The 18,965-nt window shown below is 48.1% G+C and overlaps 1 protein-coding gene and 1 long non-coding RNA gene across 8 annotated transcripts in view; one reads left to right on the plus strand and one right to left on the minus strand.

Annotated features, from left to right (window-relative positions):
- Positions 1 to 10,036, minus strand: part of LOC127296001 (uncharacterized) — a 50,367-nt gene extending 40,331 nt beyond the window's left edge. For 3 of the 7 annotated variants that reach the window (XR_011743770.1, XR_011743771.1, XM_071819304.1), the window contains exons 1-5: positions 9,811 to 10,036; positions 9,606 to 9,726; positions 9,480 to 9,535; positions 9,305 to 9,370; positions 9,123 to 9,195 (exon numbers count right to left, since the gene is read on the minus strand). Coding sequence is in view for 3 of the 7 variants with exons in the window: in XM_071819304.1 (XP_071675405.1) it covers positions 9,127 to 9,195; positions 9,305 to 9,370; positions 9,480 to 9,535; positions 9,606 to 9,726; positions 9,811 to 9,891 (393 nt within the window). In the remaining 4 variants the exon portion in view is untranslated. Of the gene's footprint in view, positions 1 to 8,963; positions 9,196 to 9,304; positions 9,371 to 9,479; positions 9,549 to 9,605; positions 9,727 to 9,810 lie in introns of those variants that run through there. The other 4 variants (XR_011743773.1, XR_011743772.1, XM_051326020.2 and 1 more) reach the window with 3 other exon arrangements.
- Positions 635 to 4,247, plus strand: LOC127296003 (uncharacterized). Its single transcript, XR_007848214.1, has 2 exons — positions 635 to 817; positions 3,210 to 4,247. It is a non-coding gene; the product is annotated as an uncharacterized lncRNA (long non-coding RNA).
- Positions 10,037 to 18,965: the final 8,929 nt, after the last annotated feature.

Raw genomic sequence — 18,965 nt, forward strand, 5'->3', positions numbered from 1 at the left:
CTAGAAGAAGCAGAAGAAGATCAAGCCGATTAGAAATCAGCTAGAGTTTTTGCTTTTGGAATTCATATCTGTGACTCCGCCGGTTAATGGTTAATAGAAAACATCTTTTCCTACTTCCTCCCTAGGGTCTGCTAGCTAGAAGTGGCAGTGACTACTTGAGGTGAGCTATTTTACAGATGAGGTAGAAGCAAAGTAATGCTGACCATACATACTTTATTCTACAAGCACAATGGAAGCAAGGTGGCATTACCATTAGGCTGACCCGGATGACTTCACTGAAACTAAGAGATCCTATCCTGGTTCCTTTTGTTAAAGGAAACACCCAGAGGAGATCAATGGTCAGTTTCGTTGTGGATCAACCGTTAGGGTATTTGTCTTCCTGGCCCTTGTTCGCCCTGGCCCATCACTTTATTGTGTGGGTTGCGGCAGAACAGGTCTACCCAGGTAAACGGTTTTGGGATTACGCTCTTTTAGGTGATGACATAGTCATCGCTGATAAAGAGGTGGCCCGTTCCTACCGGTCCATAATGGAGGAGCTAAGGGTTAGCATTTCAGATGTGAAATCCTTAGTTTCTACTCATGGAGCTGAGTTCGCTAAGAGATTCCGAGTAAAGGGTCTCACAGTGGACAGAGCCGTGAAAAGCGGCGCTGGAGATGGAGGAAAAGGAGCGGGACATGGGCAGCCGCCGGCAGGCAGCAGTAACCCAAATCCAGTCAAGCCTGACGGACGATTGCTCGGATGAGTGCCGTCAAGGAACCACACGAGCTGTGGATAACCAAAGACAAAATATGCAGCAGTAAAATGCCAATTCAGAAGGTGCGTTCTGTTTTCGTCCTCTGTTTTTCTAGCTTAGATGTAGTATTTTTTTTTTGCGGGGAGCTTAGATGTGTTGTTGTTCATGAATCTATCTCAACAAATTCTCCAAACTGGGAGGAACCCAGCCCCCCAGAATTAGTTTTCCTTTACAAAATCAAGAACACAAGGCGGTAGAAAAAGAGAATCCCAATTCATCCACAAAACTAAAAAGAGAATCGATCCCAGGATTCGGTGCACCTTTGGAGGTCATCGGAGACCTTGTGCTTGAACCCGTCTAGGCCAGTGAATAGGGATTGCCCCCTGGTTCCATTGACATGCAACCATAATAGGTCTCATACATCATTCAATTACAATTTTGAAACTCAACCATTGAGCGAAGCACAGATGGGATATAAGGACTAAGGAGAATCAGCTGAAAAGCTAATCTAGAGGAGGGGTGTAACGACTCAACCCTTGTATCTGCCAGCAGCAGCATGTTCCTGACCAACACTGAAGTGTGAGAATGCTTGCAAAGCACTGGTCATCTTCTAACGTTTGCCACCACCTTGTTCCAGATTATATCAATGCTTGTCCAGTTTCTTTTCTAAAACCAGAATTCGTTTGTCAATAACCAAATATACCAAAGCACATCAGAATTGAAAGTGTTAAGTACCACATTCTCTGATAATAAATTGTATAGTTCTGTGATTATATTCTACTGTATATGCATCTTACTTAACTGAGTTTTTTTTATGGATTTAAGGTAATAGTGTCAAATAATTTGAGATGCCCACTGAAGTTACACATCATAATTAGCTGTTGTTCGATTTCTAGTACTGTCTTTTACTGAAAAAAAAAAGTAAAGGAATGGATGAACTACCTTTCCGCCTTGGTTAGCTTATATACAATATAACATAACAGCTGACTATTTCAGCCAATGTTCTGTGAAATTGGAAAAACTCAACTGAAAAGTAAGCAACATAGACCTTCCAATAAAATACATAAGCATCAACTGTTAAAATAATAGAAAAAACAAATTATAAATAATAAGGCCACCTTGGATCAGCGCTGGCCAAATATTATCAAATCATCAATTCAAGACTTGTATGCTCTCCAGGGAAAATAACATCAGTTGCTGAAAATAACTAACTATTTCGAGGGAGAGCAGGGAAAATAAATACACATGGATATATATTACTGCTATTTTACCATTTGGTTTATCCGAAAGTACAAATGTGCCAAAAACTCAAATTTCTCTGGTACAGAGCTTTGCATGGTTCCTCCCTGTAATAGTGGCATGATCGTGTGTTAGGCCCATATTTTCACACTAATCCTATATTTCCAGTAATACATAGTAGCTTATTGTGATATGATCTGTTAGATAGAAAAGACCTAAATTTGATCATGTTCTGTGATTGCTTCAGATAGTAGATACTGTTTGGGGTAAAAGATGATTAATTAATTTATTATTTTGGATAGACAGTGCAAATAGTGATAACTTGAAATGTGCTATCAAAGATTTGCTAGTGTAGTTTGGAGCAGTCCTAGACGAAACTCTCACATTTGATTTCCCTATTTTGTAAGCAAACGTTCTCATATTTGATTTCTCAATTTCGTAATTTGGAATAGTAGCTTGAGGATTTAACCTGAATTTTCGTATGTGCTCTAGAGGACTTCAAGAAACATTATTCTTTGAAAAATAAGTTATAGTACTATTGTATTTTTAGGTACGCCATTGTACGTCTTAAGTTCCAGTTTGCTATGACTCTCATAAAAATCCTTGTAATTTTTCCTACCATTTTGTATTTCAAGGAATCTAAGGCAGATTATTACGGTAGCTTTGCTTCTCCTGTCTAGTTGTTATCTCATATCTTCTCAAAGTTGGCTACCTGGGTTCAACCGTTGAAGAGATCACCAATAAATCAAATAAGTTCCAACCATACGAAGAATAAGCTATACTTTACAAAGCTATAGATGGGCCTCCACTTAGGTAGAGCATTGGGCCTGATGATGTGTTACGTACTTCCCAGGTACAGGTTCTGTCAGCAAATTCATGAACTGGACCACATATTACAGAAAAGTAGGTTGTTACAACACTTTGAACATGCATATTGGACAATTACTTCTATATTGTTTCAAAATCAGAGCTATCATAAACAAACGATGGAAGGAAAAAAGCGCAACCTATTAGAAATACATATATGTACAAATGCTGCAATATGGAAAATAAAAAGAGAAAATAATTTACCAATGGCATAGATTTACCTTAGTTTATGACCTTGAATCCAACAGAGCAATCGTTTACAGATGGATTCTTGTTCTTTCCAGTTCTCAAAATTTGAGGTCACCGTAAAAGAAAGATTGGAAACTTGCAATACCAAACACCTCACTGAAACTTGTTACAATGCTGCAGGTCCGGCTGGAACTGGCGTTGTCCATCTCCATTGTTTGGTTGTCTATGGCTCTATGCCAACAACCACCACGCAGAAGTAGGACAATCCGGCCGGCAGCCACCAACACAATGTCCATCCATCAAAGGCCTGGATCAAGTGAACTGTAAGCCTGTTCTCGGCGTTCAGTAGCCTAGCCCTGCGCGAGGCTGCTTCCTTGATTCTGCCGGAGGACAGGCATCAAGGCGGCAATCGATGGGTGCGTTTCCACGGCTGTCTTAGTTGCACCGTGACCAGGGACGCACTCACGCGCACAGCGGGGGATCCTTAGTCGCCTTCTAGGCGGGGCACTGCTTGGCCCACGGCGCCATCCGTAACATGCCTCTACAGCTCAGGCATCGATGAAAGCGAGCCCAACCTCAGGGAGAACCTAGTTGATCTCTCCCACAGCTCCTTGCCGCCAGCGATGACACATGGTTCCTGCGTCCAGTGCCAGTAGCCTCAGAAAAGGAGGGAGGGAAGCGGCTGACTTGGTCGTGCTCTACAAAATCGGCAGGTCCAAATCGCGTCAATCAAGAATTAGGAGTTGCTGCCCCGTTCAACCTCGTAGCCATGACCCACCAGCACCACCACACGATTGCCGTTGCCAATTCATGGCGGCAGCGGGGGAAAAGCACCGAAGGGCCGATGGAGGCGGGGCGGCAGCTCCAGAAGAGCAAAGAAGAGAACATGGCAAAACAAAATCGCCGGAGATGCAGTCGAGAGCTCCTTACCTAGCCTGAAGAGGGCGGCACCACTGTTGCCCGGGCGGCAACCTTCATGACATGAAGCAGAGGGCGGCACCGCAGTCGACCACCGCCGTCCAAGGAAGGAGAACCTCACTCTGACTACAGCCGGCAGTTGTGGAGGAGCTCAGCTAGAGACAGATGAAGGCAAGGGAGAGGTCAGCTAGGGTTCAAAGTGAGCGGTGGTTTGGGGGAGGAAGAGGGACACGGGAAAGAATTTTAGAGATTTCTCTAGAGAAGAAAGGAAAGAAATATCTGGAGGAATCCAGATCCTAATCGGTGGCATATTAAACGGTGGAAGGTTGACCAGAAGACCGGGAGGCTAACCGGTAGCCAGCCTGAAAAAAAGATCCACCGGCACACAACCGGTAACACTTGCCTTTAATGCCTGAAAAAAAAGGAGGAAGAGTGGGATCTATGAACGTAATTTGAGGATCTACAGTTGTAAAAGGAGTACGTGGCATAGCTATTCAATCGTAAATTCATCCAACTTTTTATATAGGGTATAATTCTCTTCATTTTGATTTAAAGTTAGGTTTTTATGAACGCCCATTCTAACTAAGGTTTTCTAAGGTCAAACAATGGCTCTGATATTAGGTGCTGTCAACACCCGGATTTTTAAGTCCGGATGCCTATTATGTCATTCATCGCAATCCCAGGATAATGTTGTTGCGAGGCATAATAGTCGAATATCACAGTCATTATTTATTACAAGCCATATTGTCTTACAACATTGAATCACATGATTCATCTTACACAAATAGTTGATCTATCAATCAACATACATACACAAGTTCATACATAGCGGAAGCGTAGCAACAAATGGACTCTCTAGTCCACAGGCCAACATTTGACGTCAGAAACCCCTAGTTGTCGTAGGCGTCCTGCTGGTCATCCTCGTGATAGTTCTGTTCATCATCGTACTCTGGCCATTTGAATAGCCAGGGACAAAACCGTAAGTACTTTAAGTACTTGCAAACTAATACTAATGTAAAATGCCATCTCTTGGAGTAAAGGTGCTAAGCTCTAGTTTAAGTTGCATATGCCATATTTTAGTTCACAGGTATTTGTTCATGTGCTAACTAACTCAAGTGGGAACATTAGTGTCATTCCCACAACATTGGTTGTAATCCCAACAAGTCACCAAGTCACCATTCACATTCACTAAGTTTTTAAAAAAAATCTGACACTGGAAACTGTATGGCCCTTCCAACCGTCCGTAACCGTGGACACGGCTATTCGAATAGATTTAAACTCTGCAGAGGTTGCACACTTGTGCCACAACATTTGATTTCATCCGTCGGAAGAACTCCAAATCATCGTAACATAGTACGCGGATCATCAACCATAACCTTTCACTTACACATCCTAGTATGAGCACCTCTCCCCATGAGCTTGGCCTCCCAGTGAAAACCAACTGTTAACCTGGGAACTGCACAGGGCTTGGCCGTACAATTTCACCTCTATTCACATCATTTCTCACAACGGAGGCAGCCTCGGCATAACCCCTATGACGTGTGTTCAGAGGGAACCCATACTAAAATCTATAAACTTCCAGTTAAGCCCTACCCATAATCAGGTATTGTGGGGTACTCAAAATTGGAAAGGTATTGCATTCAAACCAATATCAGGTTTTCATCAAAAATCACTATCTTCTCTTGTTCATATTCAACCTCAAATCATTCAATGGAATGTTTCATCATTCCAAGGTTTCAAATTCAACAAGTCATATGTTCCCATCTAGAGTAGTCAAATTTTAGTATTTTAGCACTAGCACTAATCATGAGGGGTGCTACATTGCTTTGCTATCTATAAGACTAACTTTGCTACTCTAGTAACCTTATTCACCTAGACCATTTTAAATCAACTCTTTGAAAACACAACAAGTAAGACTTGTATGGTGTAAATGTAGGATAGGCTAGTATGAAGAAAGATAAGTATCATGGTGCCTTGCCCAAGGAGGGCTTTGCACTTTGCAAGAGTATTAACTTGCCTTGGTAGCTCTCTAGGTTTTCTTCTTCCTCTTCAGGGTAGAATATAATTCTCCTTCCTCTTGGTAATCTCCGGTGCTAGCGTCTAAATTTGAATACGAGGTATAATCACTAACAAGCTCAAGAGCCATACTAAGCTCATAATTACTTCACACAAACTATGCTAAGCACACACATAAAATAATTAGGTGCATTGGTTTTCTTTATTAAAGAAAAGTAATTTCCTCTCATGACATATGTAATTAATAATTTCTATTTAGTTCTTGAGAGAAATAATTTCCTCTCATTGAAATCTTCTTCAGATTTAACTTCTCAAATAATCATACATGAATTCATATTTACCTAAGTCAAACATTCATTATCATCATTTGAGAAAATGATTTAAATGAGGTAGATCACCTCATACTATTTTATAATTCCACAAATGATTTAAATCTCCAAATATTCATATAGGAGTGTTTGGACCAGGGGTGCAAACATCACATGAATTTCATTTGGGGACAATATTTAAATGAAGTGAAATACTTCATATGATTTACATAATAGTTTTGGACAATATTACTTAACTAAACTAGCCATATTGTCCATTAATTAAACTAGGGCATGATCATGCAAAGTGACCACACCATTTTCTTGCAAAAACAATTGGTGTAAGTCAAATGTGAGCTATAGGAGTTGGAAGTTATTAAATATCTATTTTGGTTGATTTTTAATAATTGTTTGAATATGAAAAAGTCCATGCCTTCTTCTTTTTATCATTTTATTTCCACAACATATCTCGAGGTGAGACCAGTGGCATCTTGTAGATCTTTTTACTAGCTTTCCAACAATATAAAGTTTGTCAAATTTGGCCAAGCCAAATTGATTCTATGAATTTTCAAAGTTGGGTTCAGTATTGAATTCGAATGAAATTTATTAAACGAGTTTTGAATTGAAAAGGCCGGCGGGAAAACTAACTGGGCCTAAACGTTTAAAACGGCCCAAGGCCAGCCCACCACGCATCCATGCACGCGTGGGCTGCCTGACAAGGGGCTCCACCCGTCAGTGACTCATAACGCCCGAAGCGGTATGGATCAACGAGGCGCGTTGGATTAGAACATGATATAACGGCGCACATTCGTCGACGGCGAGAGAGGGGCTCGCCGGCGGCTCAGGTAGGGGGTCGGAGGCTCACCGTGGCTCCAGCTAGGGTTGGGCAATGTGCTTGGGGACGTTGTGGACGACGGCGAAGCTCCTGGTACCGGCGGCAGCTCCAGGGGCGGCTTCCTTCTCCGGCGATCGTCGGCTACTGTGGGCGGCGGCGATCTAGCGATTGGGAGCGTCTGGTGGCTAATCGAGCATGGCGAGGTGGCTAGGAAGTCGAGGAAGGGGAGGGGAGTGTGGTGGTGTGAAGGGATCGTCAAGGCGATGCCTCCTTTTATAGGCGCGAGGGTGGCCATGGGTGCTGCGGCAAGGGCGACAAGAGCGTGGCCACTCCGGTGGGCTAGAGGGCTAGGCGACGACGGGGTCGTGTTCACGACGTCATGGCGAAGCTACAAGCGTGAACGGCGCGGCAAGGGGATGCGTAGGGTGGTCGGGGCCGTGCATGTACTGTCGCGGCCGCGGCGGGCGCGCTTGTCCTCTCCGGCGACCGTGGTCGCCAAGGCGTGATGCTAGCATGTCCGGCGAGCTCCGCGTGGCGAGGAAGGTACCTGGGCGCGCGGGTTTGGTCGGGGTATGGCGGAGTGCTGCGAGCGACGCGTGGCCGTGTCGCGCGCGTCCGTGCACGGTGACGTCGCCCATGCCGCTCGTGGCGTACCTGGGCGTACTGGGCGCGACCATGGCGAGTCGTGGCTTCGTCCTCGCGGTCAAGGGCGCGTACGGGCGGATCCAGGAGATCATCGTCGACGCGTTTGGCACGGTGGCGAGGGCTGCTGTGGAGAGAAAGAGAGGGGAAGGTGTCGAGGTGGAACATGGCCGGCATGGCCACGGCCAGCCATGTTCTGGTCGTGTCCATGGTCTCTCCTGGCATGGGTTAGGTAGGGTAGGGTCAAGGGGTCATGGTTAGGTCCAGTGGTGGTCAAGACAAGGCTTGGTTTGATCAAAGTTTGAAAATTGGGAATCTTGCAAATGTTTCAAAGTCCTCTCTTTGCTTGCTCATAACTTTTGATCAAAAATGAATTTGGTATGGTTCTCTTTACAAGAGTTGTTCATCTTGTTGTGTACTTGGATGACATGCAAAGATTTGAATTTGTTTAGTTTAGAAATCTTGAAATATAGAGGCTCAAAGTGGTGACCAGAATGTAAAAGTCAAAAATGACCATTATCTCATGTGATCATATTTTGATTTGTGAATTTGGTTCAAATGGTATATCTTTGATTCTCAAAGTTGTAATTACTCTTTAATATCATATTACAAGTATTGGTGAAGATCAAATGGGTCTAGGGTAAAATTTACAAAAATGGCATAGGCCATATGTTAGGGTTTTTAGGGTTTTATTACAATTGGATTTCTTTCTCTTTTTGGTTTATTTGATTCGTGATCATCACTTGATCACTTTAGGATTTTAGAGTTCATCACATCAACAATATAACAATCATCATGGCATATCACTCAAAATGCACAAGTCCTATGCATGCACTATATGTAAATTTAAAAGTTTTTGTTGGTTCTCAAATTTGGATTTCTGAAATTCTTCTTCTTCCTTTTATTGAAATCTGGGATGTTACAGGTGCGAACATTTATCAAGGCAAATAACTGAAGCAGTGATATGGGAAAACAAATCTGGTTGAGGAAAATATTTATACACCGTGTAAAAACGCTCTCTCTTTCCCTGTAGCATTTAAGGTACAGTATGTCTACTGTACATGTGCATAGAGTTAGATGACAGCTCACGCATTGGCATGATTGTTTGTAGGAAACAAATACCATCTTCTCTGAACTCGATAAATTGGTAACAGTAATTCTCATATGAACTTTTCTGAGGTTAAACATGTTAAAGGAAGAGGAACTAAATTAGCATGTAGGTTCACCATAGTCATAACAAGTTTATTCATTTGTCATTCCCAGGTTCACATCTACTGACAATGATTCAAGAACAAGCAGACCTATGCAGATAAGAACCAAGCAGCGGATATAATTCGATATTTAATTGTGGAACCAGAAAATGGGTGTGCATACCATGTCAAGCAAGACACAGCCCATCCCAAAATCTTGGAAGAAAGGCCCACGGGAGGATAGCTTTGCTGCATCGCTACAAAGTTGTTCATTAATCCACAAGAAATTAATGACAGATTGGACAACCAAACATGTTAGAATTTTTATAAAAAGGACACGAAGAGATCAGATGGAGCAATGTTCACCTGGGGGTTGTGACCTTCGATTTTGGCATGGGATTCCAAACGTAGAGAGAGGGGAAAGGAAACAACCTACAAATTCACGCACAAAAATTGGATTAGAAACTTGGGCAAACCGAGTGAGAAATAAAAGGCAGCAGACTTGAAGATTACCAAGGATGCTGCACATTGGCATACTTACCAAAGATGAACGGGAGCATCCCGACTTGTGCTCAAATCTTCCAAAGCCTACAGTGTCTGCAGCAGATCCCTGACCATGACCATCACTGTCAGATCGGGAAATACATGAGCTAGGGTTAGGATTTACCTGGTAGATATTGGGATGTGACGCTCCCTGCTGTAGGTGGAGCTCGCCTGTGCCCGCCCCTGTCCGAGCTCGCCTGTGCACCACCAATCCCGACCTGTGCTCCATCCAAATCTTCCAAAGCCTACAAAGAAAGTTTGCAGACCCAATGAATCCATCTGAGAATGAAGAAAACAAAAGAGAAGAAGTGGAGCCCTTGATTTCCTACCTGGGGGAGACGAGGCAGCCACGAGGAGGGAGCAGCCCAAGCAGCAATGCAAAGGAGAACCGGCATGACCAGATCCCGCATGTCCTCCCCGGATCCCGCCCCTCCTACCGCGATTCTTGACCGTTCCTCCTCTGCCTCGCCGCCGCGGATCCGCCCCGCGCCGGACCGTCTCCGGACATGCCCAACACCTCCGGTCGCTGCCGCCGCGGATCCGCCCCGCGCCAGCCCGTCTCCGGCCGCGCCCGCCTCGCCTCCACCCGCCACCCCCGACGACACCACCCAAATGGGCCGCCCAAGCCGTGGGACATCAAGGACGGAGGAAGACGAGAGGACGGGAAGAGGAGAGGACGAGGCGTCGCCGACGCCCTCCTCCTCTATGCGTGCTCCTGCAACACCTCATCCTGCCCACGACCGGCTCGATCTCGGGGGAGAGGCGACGCGCCGCTGGCCTCCGCTGATTAGGGAGGAGGTGAGACGAGGATTGGCGAGGATGGAGGGGCGGGGATTGGGGAGGGGATTTGGATGTCTCGATCTAGGTTTTCACTGTCCCGTGGATGGAGACGGAAGGCGACCCGAACGAGTGTATGTGGCTGTCTCTAACCATTGGCCCCCGCACGTAGCTGGCCCCAGGCGCCATAGACTCATCCAGAGAAGCAACTGGTGAGAAAAAATTCACCACATCAGACGGCTGAGGAAGAGAAAGTGGGAGGTGGGTTTCACAAATGTGCGACCAGGATTGATGTGCCCCTCTTAAGTGCCTTGGATGGCCGGGTCATCTTGGGACTTTTATAGGAGGAATTGCCTCTATGTTACTGTTACTGCTACTGTGTTACTGTTACTATTGCTCTCATATTACTGCTGCTTTCACATCACCCCTGTTACTAGTGCTTTTCCAGGTGCAGCTGAATTGACAACTCAGTTGTTAAGGCTTATAAGTATTCTTTGCTTCCCCTTGTGTTGTGGGTATACTTCGTAGTTGTACCATCGACAGTGCCTAGATCCGGCAAGCCCGGGTGGCCCACAGACGATGATGTGGCGTATGGCCCATCGAGCGGCCCAGTTGCTGTTGATCATGAAGGATGAAGTCCAGCCCAGGATCAGTAAGCCCGATCCGAACCGACCTTCGGAGGAAGCCGGATCCAAGGAGGCCCATGAGGAACCCGGATCCAGTACGACGTATATGGAAGGCGGATCCTTGACGTACACGGCAAGACATTGTACCGTAGTTAGGCAATCTGTAATCCGGCTAGGACTCTCCATGTAAACCCTAGATCTGTGTGCCTTTATAAGCCGGATCCCGTGAGCCCTAGAGGCAAAACCACAACTCATTGTAACAACGCGAAAGCGCCCAGATAATTCCAGACAAGCAGCAGTAGGCCTTGCCATCGTGCAGGTGATCCGAAGCTGGGTAAATCGCGTACCACCGTCCCGAGGACTGTCCGCCCTATGGCCCCTACTTCTTCTCCCCCTCATGAGGATCCCTACTCCGAGGTACCGTCGAATAGGCAACGACAGTTGGCGCCCACCGTGGGGCCTGCGGCGTCTGGAGGCCGGAACCGGGAGGGTTCTACCTTCGGAGGCATCGGCGACACCATCGCCGTGGGGCACGTCAAGTACGCCGGAAATTTCCCGATCGTCCCTGAGGATGAGTGCTGGATTCCGGCTAAGGCAAACCCCGTCAAGGTCTCCATCATCCCGATCGGCGGGATACACATCTTCATCGGCGAGACCGTCGATTCCGACGGGAACGCACTGGTAAGTAACGCTGACGCGACCGCCGCTGAGCAGGACGCAGTCGCGAAGATCCGATCTGAGTCGCAGGAACTTCCTAAGGAAGATTCCGCCTTAGATCTGGAAGATTCAAAGCCCACCCAATCCGCCCCTGAGCAGGAAATAACGGTGGAAGACCAATGCAGATCCGCCTGGGTCTCCCAGGTGTTAGAGGAGCAAAGGTGTCACTTCGTACACTTCATAGCCCATACCGCAGCGGCCGCCCCTCAAGAAGTCGGAGCAGGCCCCATGCAGGTAGAGGCACCAGAAAACAGCGACGCTCCGGATCAGCAGGAGGCTGTCGGAGAAAGCAATGATCCGGTTGAAGAATCGATCCTGGGCAACCTCAGCCCAACCTCCGACGACACCCCCTCCATGGATACCGACGAGTTCGATCGCAAGGTGAAGGAATTCGGATACGGTGAACAGCCTGAAGTAGATTCCGCCCAGCCAAAGCAGGTTCTTGCAACCTTGGCCGCGCTGGATCAGCAGGAATCGGCAGATGGGCACACCACTTCCGACCCACAACCATCCTATGCAGGTACTCCGCTATCGCGGGAACGACCGCGTCAGGAAATCCTGTCCCTAGAAGAACTGGTTGAGCAGGCAGGCATGGACGCAATAGCACACTCTGCGATCTCAACAAACCAATAACCCCCGAGGAGGCTGCAGACCCGGAGGCTCTAGAATCCAAAAGGCAAGAGATGCTGGCAACGGCCCAGAAAATCGCTCGAACCGCAGCAGCAATGCTGGATGAAAGGAAAGAAGCCGCGCAATTCGTGGAAGGTTTCCAACAGCGAGAACTTGAGGTTGACCAACAACTCGTAAAAGTCAAGGAGCTTCAACATCACTGGAGAGACAAGGTCACCGAGCTTCAGCAAGAGGTCGATCAAATCAGGCGGGAGGCTATCCCCCCTCGCAAGATCACTTTCGCGACCCCCACTGAGCAACAGCCACTTGCGACCCCAAAGGACAACATGAAAAAGGCTGCGGAGATCTTGAAAAAGAAAGACGAGGAGATTGACATCGACTATGTTCGTACGCTCGTTGCCTCAACAATGAAGCAGCAGAGTAAGGCAGATACTTCACACAGGTTGGAATCCAATCCGGATCACTGTGTCTCTACCGCGCAGAAGGACGCTCGCGTCAATCGCCACCCTGAGGATGAATCGCGCACCGGATCCACGGAGCGCAGAAGAAAAACAAGGGAGCACCCAAATCCGATCCCCGTACAATCAAAGACACCTCCGTCAGATCCGAAGAAGGGAAAGGATGCAATGTACGCTGGTAGGGACAAGTACCGGAACCCGTCACCTCCGCCTAACGGGTACCCGCGTCCCCCGCCCCCTCGCTGCCGCAGTCCAGTCGGAAACCCCAGGCCCCATGGGGTTGGTGGAATCAACATCCGCGACATGTCACCACCGAGAACCAGGGAGCGTACGCCGGAACCACGTCGGAGCCGGAACGCAGAACGTGAGCCGGAACCACGTCGAAGCCGGAACGACGGAGGAGACTATCACCAAGGTGAAGGTAGCCACCGGAGCCGGAGCGAACCACGGGAAAACCGCCGGGAATCTGAAGGCGGAAGCAAAAAATCTCACAGGCCCCCTCGCAGGTCTCCTTCACCACCACCAAGTGGCGGAGGCGTAGGCGGTGGCCGGAGATCTCGCTCCCGCTCAAAAACCCCGGGCGGCGGCCCACGTGATGCCCGAGAACGCCTCAATGAGTACAAAACTGATTACATCGGCCCAAAGTGCTTCGGCAGGATGATTCGAGAGGAACCAAAGCCAAGGATGAACCTCAAGCTACCCGGAAACCTGAAGAATTATGATGGCACGGAAAGGCCGGATACCTGGATTGAGGATTACTATAATGCAGTAACCTTTGCCGGAGGAACCCCTAATATCGCCTGCCGCATGCTTCAGCTGTACCTTGTAGGTCCAGCCCGGATCTGGCTCAGTGACCTCGAGAAGAACTTCATCTTTTGCTGGTTTGACCTGAAGAACGCCTTCGAGAAACACTTCAGGGGCACCTACAAGAGACCTGCCACTACAAGCGACCTACAGGCATGTATCCAGAAGGAGGGTGAAACATCAAGGAGCTTCCTCACCCGATGGTTGCAAACCAGGAACGAGTGCGAGAACGTCGATAACCGCACATCAATGCACGCCTTTATTGGTGGCTTGCAGAGAGGAGGACTGCTTCGGCACAAGCTGACCTGCTTGGTCAACGCAAACAAACTGACTTTGGATGACATGATCACCATCGCCAGCGATCATACTGCCGCCGATGACGACGCAGGCAGAGATCTAGCAGCTACAGCAATTCCCCTGCATCAGCAAAAGAAGAACCGTGATAACGGTAGCAGCAGTGGCACCAAGCGGAAAAATCCCACTGATGACCAAAGGAGTGGCGGATCCGACTTGATCGCCATGGCCTTCCAGCGTGGAGGTCAAGGAGGCGGAAGAGGCCGCGACCGCGGAGGAGGAGCCGGAAGGGGCCAGCAGCGTGGTGATGAGGTTACCGCTGCCGGAACCCGTGCCCCCCAAACTTATGAAGAGTACAGAGACATGCCTTGCCTGGCCCATCTGGATCCGGCTACAGGGAAGTCCACTCACACCAACCGCAACTGCAAGTGGGTCAACGATCTCAAATCTGACCCTGAAGCAGGATACAAGCGAGCCCGGAAGCACCGCCCACGCGGCAAAGGAGGCAAGGGCAAAAACAAGGACAAGGAGGAAGATAGTTCCGAGGCGATGGACGAGGACGATGCTTCGCCGGATCCCAAAGCCAGATCCGCAGCTAAACCTAACCCCTTCGATAAAAAGAGTGCGGGCGCGTACCACACCTTCCTTGGAACTCCAACAGTCCGTGCAAGCAAATCAGCTCTCCGGATCCTGAACGCCACAGTTCCCGCTGTGCCACAGTATGTCAGGTGGTCGGAAACTCCGTGTACGTTTGATAGGAAGGATCATCCTACTGTCATTCCGAAAGAGTGCTACGCCTTGGTTGTAAGTCCCCGCATCGACGGGTATGATTTCTCCAAGTGCCTCATGGACGGCGGGGCTAGCCTGAACATCATGTACCTGGAAACATTGGAGCGGATGAACCTCACCAAGGAACAGCTGAAGCACAGTACCACCGAATTCCACGGTGCGGTTCTGAGTAAAAAGGAAAATTCCTTGGGCAGCATCAGACTTCCCGTGGCCTTTGGCGATGCAAATAACTTCCGCCAAGAGATGATCACGTTTGAGGTCGTGCCCTTTAAGAGCTCCTACCACGTCATCTTCGGCAGGCCCACCTACCACAAATTTCATGCAAGAGCATGCTACATCTACAACAAGCTCAAGATTCCGGGTCCAAAAGGTATGATTACCGTATCCGGAGACTACAAGAAGGCTCATGAGTGCGAGTTAGGCGAAGCCGCCTTCGCAGAGTCTGTGATATCTGGAGAGGAGCTGCAAGGCTACAGAGCCGCGGTGGATCTGACTGAGATGCAGACCACCAAGAAGCAGATCTCCGAACAGAAGACCTCGTTCAAGGCCGCGATAGAAACCAAGAAGCACGACCTCATCGTAGGCGACAGCTCTAAACAGGTTTCAGTCGGAGCCAACATGGACCCCAAATAGGAAGACGCGCTCGTCGAGTTCCTCCGTGCTAACATGGATATCTTCGCATGGCAACCTTCTGACATGTCCGGAGTACCTAGGGAACTCGCCGAGCACTACCTCAACATAAATCCGGGGGCTAAACCGGTGAAGCAAGCTATGCGACGCTTTGGAGATAAGAAGCGCCGCGCCATAGGAATGGAACTAGCTAAGTTACTAGAGGCAGGTTTTGTAGTAGAAGTTATCCATACTGATTGGGTCGCAAATCCCGTCCTTGTACCCAAAAAGAACACTGAAATACTAAGAATGTGCATCGATTACTCCGGCTTGAACAAGCATTGTCCGAAGGATCCGTTCCCTTTGCCGCGCATTGACCAAGTCATTGATTCGACGGCAGGGGCGGAACTTCTATGTTTTCTTGACGCATATTCCGGGTATCATCAGATCCGGATGAAGAAGTCCGACCAAAAGGCGACCTCGCTCGTTCATCACCCTCTTTGGCACTTACTGCTATGTCACCTTGCCCTTTGGTTTGAAAAATGCAGGTGCCACCTACCAACGTACGATGCAGCGGTGCCTGAAGGACCAAATTGGCCGGAACGTGCACGCTTACGTCGACGACATCGCGGTCATGACCCGGAAAGGATCCGACTTGATCAGCGACCTCACAGAAACCTTCGAGAATCTCCGTCGGTACAAGATGATGTTGAATCCGCTGAAGTGCGTCTTTGGCGTGCCAGCTGGAAAACTCCTTGGCTTCATCGTCTCTCATAGAGGCATTGAAGTTAACCCGAAAAAAATCAAGGCAATCCTGTGTATCAAAAGGCCAACTTGTCTCAAAGATGCGCAACGACTAACCGGTTGTGTCGCAGCAATCAGTAGGTTTGTTAGCCGTCTTGGTGAGAAGGCATTACCTCTGTACAAGCTGCTGAAGAAAACAGACAATTTCGTCTGGGACGAAGCAGCAGATGCAGCACTTCAGGGATTCAAGGAAATACTCACTTCTCCACCTATCCTAGCAGCTCCAGAAGAGTCAGAGCCCATGCTCCTATACCTGGCAGCTACCAACAAAGTCATCAGTCTCGTCATCGTGGTAGAACGAAAGGAAGAAGGTCACGAATACGAAGTCCAAAGGCCTGTCTATTATATTAGCGAGGTACTGACGAAATCCAAGCAAAGATATCCTCACTTTCAGAAGCTAGCCTACGTCGTGTTCCTAGGTAGCAGGAAGCTGAGACACTACTTCCAAGAGCACCCAGTAACAGTCGTGAGCAAAGCTCCACTGTCGACGATTCTCAACAACGCTGACGCAACAGGACGCACAGCAAAATGGGGCATCGAACTATCCACCTTCGACATCGCTTACAAAGCCAGGACTGCGGTTAAATCCCAAGTCTTGGCAGATTTCGTTGGAGATTGGACAGAGGCTCCGGACGCAAATCTGGAGCCAGAACCAGAAACATGGGTCATGCACTTCGATGGATCCAAGCAGCATCAAGGCTCAGGAGCCGGAGTCACCCTGAAGTCCCCTACCGGAGAAGAACTGCAGTACATCTTGCAGATTCACTTCGAAGCTACAAAGAACATGGCGGAATACGAGGCTCTACTACACGGTCTGCGCATCGCTAAGGAAATTGGAATCAAGCACATAATTTTCTGCGGAGATTCCGACCTGGTGGCACAACAAGTAGCCGGAACCTGGAACGCCAGAAACTCCGTCATGGCGGCCCATAGAGATGAAGTTGACGAGATCGCCAAGTGCTTCCTCGGATACGAAGTCAAGTACGTCAGACACGACGATAACACAGCGGCAGACATGCTATCCAAGCTCGGATCCGGCAGGAAATCAATTCCGCCTGGTATTTTCCTGGAGCATCTGCGGATACCCTCAGTCAAGGGCGCTAACCCGGAAAATCCAGAGGTGGCAGTATCTCCAGCAAAGGAAGTGATGGTCATCATTCCGGCCTGGACGCAGCCTTTCCTGGACTACCTCATTGATCAAAAGTTGCCAGAGGACGAGGTCCTCGCACGACAGATCATCAGACGAGCAAGATCCTATACAATAGTTGACGGACAGCTCTACAAACGAAGTGCAACTGGAGTATTTCTCAAATGCGTCTCCATTCAAGATGGCATTGAAATCCTCAGAGAGATCCACGCAGGGGATTGCAGGCATCACGCCGCTCCTAGGTCCCTCGTTGCCAAAGCTTTCCGGCTTGGTTTTTACTGGCTCACAGCTAAAGAAGATGCTGATAAGTTGGTGAAAATCTGCCGAGGTTGTCAGTACTACGCTACTCAGCCAAACACTCTGATGTCTACGCCCCCCCTCCTTTTTCCTGTAGACAGTGTTGGGCCTCCAAGAGCAGAGGTTTGTAGAACAGCAGAAAGTTTCCCTTAAGTGGATCACCCAAGGTTTATCGAACTCAGGGAGGAAGAGGTCAAAGATATCCCTCTCATGCAACCCTGCAACCACAAAGCAAGAAGTCTCTTGTGTCCCCAACACACCAAATAGGTGCACTAGTTCGGCGAAGAGATAGTGAAATACAGGTGGTATGAATATATATGAGTAGTGGCAATGGCACCAGAAAAGTGCATGCCCAGGACAGTAAACAAGCAGTAGTAATGCAGCAGTAGTAACACAGTAAAACAGTAAACAAGTAGCGATAGCAGTATTTAGGAATAAGGCCTAGGGATCAGGCTTTCACTAGTGGACACTCTCAACTTTGATCACATAACAGAATAGATAAATGCATACTCTACACTCTTTTGTTGGATGATGAACACATTGCGTAGGATTACACGAACCCTCAATGCCGGAGTTAACAAGCTCCACAATTCAATGTTCATATTTAAATAACCTTAGAGTGTAAGATAGATCAATACGACTAAACCAAGTACTAACATAGCAAGCACACTGTCACCTTCACACTATGTAGGAGGAATAGATCACATCAATACCATCATAGCAATAGTTAACTTCATAATCTACAAGAGATCATAATCATAGCATACGCCAAGTACTAACACGGATGCACACACCGTCACCATTACACCGTGTAGGAGGAATAGACTACTTTAATAACATCACTAGAGTAGCACATAGATAAATTGTGATACAAAACTCATATGAATCTCAATCATGTAAAGCAGCTCATGAGATTATTGTATTGAGGTACATGGGAGAGAGATGAACCACATAGCTACAGCGGAGCCCTCGCTTCGGGGGTGGATTAATCCCTCCTCATCATGGAGGCAGCGATGGCGGTGAAGATGGCGGTGAAGACGGCGGTGGAGCTGGCTCCGGGGGCAATTCCCCGTCCCGGCAGGGTGCCGGAACAGCGACTTCAGTCCCCCGAATTGGACTTTCGCGATGGCGGCGGCTCTGGATGGTTTTCTCTGTTTCCGTCGAACTTCCCGAGGTTTCTAGGTCAGGGACGATTATATAGGCGGAGAGGCGGCGCAAGGAGGCGGCTGGGGCCCCCACACCATAGGCTGGTGCGCCCAGGGGGCCACCCGCGCCGCCTTATGGTGTGGGCCCCCTGCTGCCCGCCTCCGACTCTCCTTCGGTGTTCCGGAAGCTTCCGGGAATTCTAAGACTTTCGGTGTTGATTTCGTCCGATTCCGAAAATATTTCCTTACTAGGATTTCTGAAACCAAAAACAGCAGAAAACAGCAACTGGCCTTTCGGCATCTCGTCAATAGGTTAGTTCCGGAAAACGCATAAAAATGATATAAAGTGTGAACAAAACATGTTGATATTGTCATAAAACAAGCATG

The sequence above is a fragment of the Lolium perenne genome, chromosome 4 (assembly GCF_019359855.2).
Source record: "Lolium perenne isolate Kyuss_39 chromosome 4, Kyuss_2.0, whole genome shotgun sequence".
Lineage (NCBI taxonomy): Eukaryota > Viridiplantae > Streptophyta > Magnoliopsida > Poales > Poaceae > Lolium > Lolium perenne.